The sequence below is a fragment of the Anneissia japonica genome, unplaced genomic scaffold (genome assembly GCF_011630105.1).
Source record: "Anneissia japonica isolate Jap-2015-1 unplaced genomic scaffold, ASM1163010v1 scaffold287893_len360957_cov134, whole genome shotgun sequence".
Taxonomy (NCBI): domain Eukaryota; kingdom Metazoa; phylum Echinodermata; class Crinoidea; order Comatulida; family Comatulidae; genus Anneissia; species Anneissia japonica.
This window is the reverse complement of record NW_022717951.1, coordinates 348,295-355,919: the sequence shown is the minus strand read 5'-3', so window position 1 is coordinate 355,919 and position 7,625 is coordinate 348,295. Positions and strand designations below refer to the sequence as shown.

Below are 7,625 nucleotides of genomic sequence, written 5' to 3'. Positions count from 1 at the left end.
GTGCTTAAAGATAGGTGGTACTATCACTGAAACGACTAATTATTGAGACCTGAAATTTTCATAGGTAATTCACAAGTGTTTAATATACTCTCAAATTATACTACAGTATTTTAAAATAAAAAAAAAGTCAGTTACGCTGTTTTGCTTCGGGACGGTTGCATAGAGTTAATTGATAATTTGCAGATACAGTAAGCATGTGTTGTGTCAGTCACAGTAAAACCATCAACAATTTCATACCGCAAAACACAATACAAAAGAATACAACAAACCAATATGTACATAGTATTTCTTCTTATTTATTTTTAATAAATCGATGTTTTTTTAGTCTTTATTTTCTGGAATGCTATGCCTAATAGCACATTTTAAACAGTAATTAGAAGATGTTGATGTTGAAATTCTCTAGATACTGTATTACCATGAGAATGGAATCACCTGAAATGCAAAGAAGAGAAAGTCTGAGTTACATAAAATCAACAATTATCAATGTATTCAATAAACACATTGTTCACACCAATAGCAATTCAGCTTTTTGGCCACGACTCGACCCAATTCCCGGGATGTAAAAAAACAATAATAGTTTTAATTTTATTTTCGTACGACCATCTAGATTATTGTTGACCTAATTTTGGATTGCAAGCTATGGTTTGAGAATTGCTGGTTTAAGCTTTAGGTTCCATAAAATCGCTACACACTATTGCTGCCAGCCTTCGGTGATGCTGATTGGTCGGTTGAATTGGGAACTGCTACGCAGAACAATGATTGCATTGACAACACTGTAGCTACAGTGTACCAATTGTAAGTTAACCAACGTTTACATGCATGCAATCAATATGTGAATGGCCTGGCATACCAAGAACAGCAAGGGTGAAGGAATTAAATGCTGTTGCCGTAACAAGTAGAGTAACAGCCGTAACAAGTAGAGTAACAATTAGTGTTGGTCTAGGCCAAATTCTATGTTTCAGTGTCAACCCCCTTTACATACTGCATTTTGGTTGAAAGAATGGTACCACAGGGCTAAAATCTAGGTTCATGTTAACAAATTAATTTAATTAAAATTGATCCTACAGTAATACTATGGTTTAGTGCCAATCCCCTTCACCTGCTGCATTTTTGATGAAAAAATCTAGGTTCAAGTAACAAATTTATTGAATTAAAATTGGCCTATTGAAAAGTAGCATACAGGGCATACCATCCTAAAAGCAGCATCAATGGCCAAAAAGTGAAAATAAACTTTTTAATATACTGTATTTATATTCTCAACATTGTAAGTAAACATGTATTGTCACTTAAAAATGACAAAAAAACAATAATTTTGAAAGTAACTTGCTCATTTTGCATTAACAATATATAATTATCTTGAGCATAAGAATTATTGAATTAAAAAAAAAACAAAAACGTGTACCCTGATTTTTATACTGGATAATTATAATTAAAAAAATAATAATTAAACACTTTCAGTGACTTAAAGTGTGATCATTTTTCACCGTAAAAAACACTTTTGAAGTACATTTCTATGTTCAATTTGATGATTTTGATGTGAAAAATGAGTGATTCATTTGAAAATGTTTTTTTTTTTTGCCCATGGGCTTCTTTTTGAGATGGGCTTCGACTTTTACAAGCTAGAAAGGCGGCTTCATTTTGAGACGGACTTCTCAAGATTAAGCCCATAGGGCTTCTATTTGAGGTTTCATGGTAGCTCATTTTAGTATGGCATACCTAATACAGGTATTTTGGACTACTACTTGCAAACAACAAATCGATAATAGATTTTGGAGATTTTTTTTGTGTAAATTTTACCAATAAAATAATAATAAAGTGTTGCATGAAGTTTTTATTGGTCAAATTTTGAGATACTTGCTAGGATGTGAAAAATGAAAAGCACAATGTACCTTGATGTTTGATCACATGGGCACTGGACCTTGAGGGACAGGAGCTGGAGCTGCCGGGGCGGGGGCCACGGCGGCAGCAGCTGCAGCTACTGGTGCTTCGGGCTTGGCGCCTTTCTGTTCTGAGATGGGCTGGCTTGGTATAATCTCTTCCTTAGGTTCGACAATACTGACAAGATCAGGTAGAGGCTTTTTGGGACCAATCTTGCCTGCTGGATCCCATGGCAACATAATTTTAACCTTGATTCCAAGCACACCTGTTGAGATAAGACAGAAAGAGAAAATCAAATTACAACAATGATTGATTGAAAATTCTATTCAGGGCTGGAGAAAGTGTCCGATATCATGAAAGTCCTTGTGGCATTTTTAAGGGAAAAGTAAAAAAAAACTGTTGGGCTATATAGTGTTCAGTTCAGTTCCACCCTCTGATGTCAGTCGCATACCAGAGGCAGTCTTCTAGCATCCAAAAATATGCTGGGTCCGACTGTTTTAGGAACTTCTTGACTGGGTTAGGTTCCTAGCTTGTCATGAATCACACTAAAGAACATTGCTTATTATTAACCATGGGTCGCGATAATATGGCTTCCGGGCTTTTGCAAATAGCATTCGTTTTGTTAATGAATATTTGGTACAGATAACATTTGATGCTGGAGGAATTATATTAAGAGAATTTTCATGGTCGGAGGCACAAACATTTGTAGCAAAGACAAGCCAAACCAGTCACTGGTCGAAAAAAATTGATTTTTAGTTATTAAAACCGGGTTTAAAAGTAAAATGAAAGCTACAACATGCTAAAAGAATCATTTAAATCCAACATTTCCTTATGAACAAGTTACAAACATTTAAACATAGAGCCGTTTAAAGAACAATACTTGAGTAACCAGTCTTGAAAGTTTATGATTTTGGGCATTTCTCAGGCAAAGATTATCATGAAGTTGTTAAAAATTGTTGTTTTAACATTGAAAATGGGGAAAGTAACAGCATAGCATGATGTACATATATATATAAAGGTTACTTTAGTGTAATAAAATAGATTCAAAAGATTTTGAAATTCCAGCATGTTTTGGCCATTATCTCTGAACAGGATTTGCGACGAATGACTTGTTTGGTTTGTCTTTACCGCATTTTTTTCCCAGGCCTGACTTCCATTGTCTGATTATAGTATACAACAACAAAGTTTGATGTAAAACAGAGGGAGGCAGGAGGTAGTCCATATCATCCAACAAAAGAGGGAAGTAGAATTCACTGCTATAATATTAAACAGCTAATTGTCCATCCGCATTTAACATTTCAATCTGTGAAGGCAAAATTATGCATTTTGCACAGACAGCAGTGTGGTAGTCGATTTTATGTAGTACTTTTCTCACCGCGTACACGTAAACTTTGTACGCATAGGGAAGTACAGTTAGACTTGCCTAAAACAACTTGGCCTAACTCAAATAATTTCTAAGTCGAACTTATTTTACATGCCAAATTATTGTGTTTTCCATTAATTAACAATCTGTAAGTCAAATTTTATCTAAGTCGAACAATTTTTTCAATGGCATTTTGGATTCAACTGTAGTAGAAACTACCACAACACTTACCAGGTGGAATAGATGAATGAAATGTTATTACCTAATCTATATTTATGAGGTATGGTTATAATATTATCTATTATCTTTTACATAGATTATAATTCATAGTTAGCAAGACAATAGAATTGTCCATGAACAGTTGTTCAGTAACATTTGGCATTCTCATCCAGTGTTTTCAATTGTCCATGAACAGTTGTTCAGTAACATTTGGCATTCTCATCCAGTGTTTTCATCCAAGAAAGTATGCCCAGGCTCTAGGATATGACCATGTATGTGGCAATAAAGCATGGTCTTATCGGAAAGTATGGCTTGAACATTTGCAGACCATATGCCAGCAATATTGGTTTCTGATTATTTAGATTTTAAAAACTATTTCCTATGTGATCCTCAAAATTCCCATTCTTTTGTCTCTATAATCTAAGCTTCATTTACATGATGCGAACATGATACGCAAAAGGATCTCACCTTGACGCAACATAACGTGACGGATGGCGGTGTCAACATACTCGTTACACGGATGACCGCTGTGAATCATAAGCCCATCGACGAACTTCATCGACTTGGCACGCTGTCCTCTCAACTTGCCGGACACCACTACTTCACAACCTTTGGCATTGCTCTCCATGATAAAACGCAAAACACCGTAGCAGGCACGACGGACAGCAAGACCTCCCAGCAGCTTGTAACGGAGAGACTCACACTGGGCGATGGCACAGAGACCACGAGTTGCAACTTTTTCAGCATACAGCTGTAGGGAAAGTCAGCTTAATAATTTTGTGTTGATTATTGCTAATAAAAATTTGTATTTGTCAAATTGTGTCTAGTTTCTTAGCTGGAATAAGTCACATTTGTCTATATTTATTAAGCTCCCAAAATGTGGATACATAATCAATCACACAAAATAATGAACTTCCTTTATCTATAAATTCCAAGCCATATTGAGAATAATAGCACCTGATTGATGTTTTTCTTAACCATTTATATTAGTGGTTCTCAACTGGCGGCCTGCGAGGGTGTGTTATGCAGCCTGCGAGAACAAGCCAAAAATAACATTTTCTGTTAGGCTTGGGCCTAGATTTCTAACCTTAATAATTTTGCATTCTGTTTTGCTGACTAGGCCTATATATTGCCCCACAAATTGAAGCGATTTTATTAATCAAATTGGAAGAACTATCGCAGCAAACAGTCAACAAATACTCTATTACTGATATACAACATTCAGACTTTCAATCACCAAACATAAGGAAGTTTCTTAGGTCAAGATGCCCTGTATGAGCATCTAGCGGCTTATTATTTTCAAAAAAATTTCAAATTTGGGAAGGAGCGCACAACCTCCAAAACTCTCCTCTGGCTCACACCTGCGGCGCTCGAAAAAAAAATCTTGCCAAATGCATTAGTTAAGCAGAAAAGTAAAAAAAAAAAAAACAAAAAACAAATTTTAATAAAGTGTGTGCGTGAGGTTTTACTCGCAAAATATAAGTTAAATTTTGATCCTATTTCCTGCACTGAAAGATAGATTTTGATACCTACCTCAACAGTACCTTCTGGAAAGTTAAATCTCTTCTGGACAACCGAGGTCAATTCACGGATGCGGCGACCCTTCTCTCCTAGAACATTCTGCGTTCGAGTAGCAAGAATGATGATCTCGGTTCTTGTTGGTGTAACTCTAACTTCGACACCACTGTAGCCATCTTCAGCCAACTCTCTTGTCAAGAATTCATTCAATTCTGCTTTGAATACTCCATCAGAGACAAACTGGAAAGTAAGTAATTTCACAACATAAAGTATATAATTAATAAGTCTAATTTAGCAATAAATAATGGCAGAATAAAAGAAGACCTAGGCCTAGTCATTAGTTACTCTCGTCAGCGAAAATACAAAGCCAACATACTCAATCTATTGATTGGTTAGGCCTTGTGAAAAAAAAAATTAGTGCCATGAGAACACCCAATATAAGCCAACCTACCCATGCCCCAGATTGTAAAGTGAGACCAGCGTGGAGGATATATTATCCACGCAAAAATCAGGCCTAGAAACCTGTCTGCGGATTTCTGAAAATAAAGGCTGATTTCCACGCAGACTTTGCCACAAAACCAGGCTTGGACCTAATCTTATTCTTTATATATGACTAATTTTATTATGCAGTAGTTATGATTCTGTACACCTATTTTCCAAGCAATTTCCACACAAATTTTAGCTTGCTTTTGGGGTGTCATCCGCACAATTATTCAAAAACTTTACAGTATGGTTCGGGGTTGGGGCCTAGTCATTTTAATTTTATTTACTTGTCACAACCACAACAAAAACAAGCTGCTTTACCAGTAGTAGTAGCTTTATTTACCCAGACAGGTAGTAGAAGGCCGTAGCTAGGCTTCCCTTGCCTACATATGCTAAAAAGGGGATACTCTCTAGCTTGGTCGGCCACGGCCGCCGCCTAATGAATGTATGTAGGCCTATGCTAGAAGGCCTACCTTTCCCGAAGCGCGTGCGTACAGTACGTCGCACAGACAGTAGACAGGCTAGGCTAGTAGGCCTACTCCTTTCCTTCCCCTATAAAATGGGGCATAGTTACAGCGCCGACGTCTTGCCCGTCTAATTTTCAAAAATAACGGTAATTATATAATATATAAAAAATATAGGCCCAGGCCTAGCACCCCCTGATCAACCATATGAATAATTATAAAAGCCTTTGCTATTGAGCAATGGAAGAGCATGGAGACACAACGCGCGAATCAACAAATATCAAAAGAGTGTCGCACAATCTTCACAAGAACAGACTAACATCATTATCTGTGGTAATTATTTATAATAATAACATAATTTTTAAATTCAAATAAGTACCTACAATATGTTAAAATGATTCATATACCTTTCGCTTCTTGGACATTTGAGCCGCCATCTTGAAGGCTGAGGATAAGAGGAAGAACCCGGATTCGGTATGCAAAGAGGGCGCTCTTTATTAATTAAATTTTTTAAAAGTACTGTAACTGTATAACATAATAGGCCTCATACTTCACTCAATACAAGCAACATTCCCAAGGGGACAATTCTCCTTGAAAAGAGGAGAAATAGCCTATTAATGCAGCTCTATTAAGGCCTGTTTAATACTTGCAACGATAACGATAAAATGCTAAAAAACAATTGTTCATATAGAAAATTGAAAAGAAACAAGAGGATTTTTTTTTACACTGGGGCAACGATTTTTCATGTATTCGATAACAAAATATTTTGAAAAATCAATTCAAATGTCGTCATAATCATGGAAAACGTAGTAGTAACGATTTTATTGTTTCTCTATGATTATGACGTCATTTGAATTGATTTGTCAAAATATTTTGTTATCGTATACACGATAGTTCGTTATCGAATTGCCCCAGTGTAAAAAATCCTCTTATTCCTTTTATTTTCTATATGAACAATTGGTTTTTAGCTTTTTATCGATATCGTTATCATTGCAAGTATAAACAGACCTTTAAAGAGACACTAATTTTTTTTGTCGTCCATGAATAGTCTAAAAATAATAATTTTTCATTCTAATTTTTATTTGAAGACTTTTGAACATTAACCCAGATTTTTCCTTGATAAAATGGCTGTCCAGTTGTGTAAAATCATACATTCTCCATTGGTTTTGTCTATCTAATATGGAGTTGACAGAAAACATCACGATATTATATAATTATAATTTCGAAATGTGAAAAAAAAAAACATAATTCAATTAAATTACGGACCGCCATATGTTTAAAATACCACGGTATATGTACAGGAGGCCTACATGAATACAACTTATTAATTATTGATCAAATTAAATAACGTTCGTTAAATATTGCACAACTCAAATGAAGATGGTGGAAACAATGTTATCTTTTATCTTAAAGAAGAAAGCCATTGGCCACAGCTGTCAGTATACAGAGCGAAGCCACCATATAATGAGTCCAGAGCGCGTCCCAGCAATTTTCGTTTCTCGCAAAACGCAGCGATGAGGTTTGCCGAAGTTTTTGTAGTGTACTTAGCTATTGTGGCATGCCAAGCTTACAAGCCTTGGGAATGCCCAACTGAGATCCTGGAAGAGGATCGAGTTGACTGCCATCCGGAGAGTGGTGCATCGGAGTCGAACTGTATAGCCAGGTAGGGCTGTGCCGCAGTGGCGTATCCAGGGTCCTAA

The 7,625-nt window shown here is 36.1% G+C and overlaps 2 protein-coding genes across 2 annotated transcripts in view; one reads left to right on the top strand and one right to left on the bottom strand.

Moving 5' to 3' along the window:
• Positions 1 to 276: 276 nt before the first annotated feature.
• LOC117110397 (40S ribosomal protein S3) lies at positions 277 to 6,433 on the bottom strand. The gene is made up of 5 exons (XM_033253094.1): positions 6,333 to 6,433; positions 4,994 to 5,218; positions 3,929 to 4,211; positions 1,890 to 2,143; positions 277 to 432 (listed from the first exon to the last, which is right to left on the bottom strand). The coding sequence occupies exons 1-4, from the start codon at positions 6,360 to 6,362 to the stop codon at positions 1,902 to 1,904; spliced, it is 780 nt and encodes a 259-aa protein (XP_033108985.1). The 5' UTR covers positions 6,363 to 6,433; the 3' UTR covers positions 277 to 432; positions 1,890 to 1,901.
• Positions 6,434 to 7,409: 976 nt separating this feature from the next.
• LOC117110392 (maltase-glucoamylase, intestinal-like) overlaps positions 7,410 to 7,625 on the top strand; it is a 29,680-nt gene continuing 29,464 nt past the window's right edge. The window contains exon 1 of the mRNA XM_033253087.1: positions 7,410 to 7,588. Coding sequence (XP_033108978.1) covers positions 7,440 to 7,588 — 149 coding nt within the window. The 5' untranslated portion in view covers positions 7,410 to 7,439. The remainder of the gene's footprint in view (positions 7,589 to 7,625) is intronic.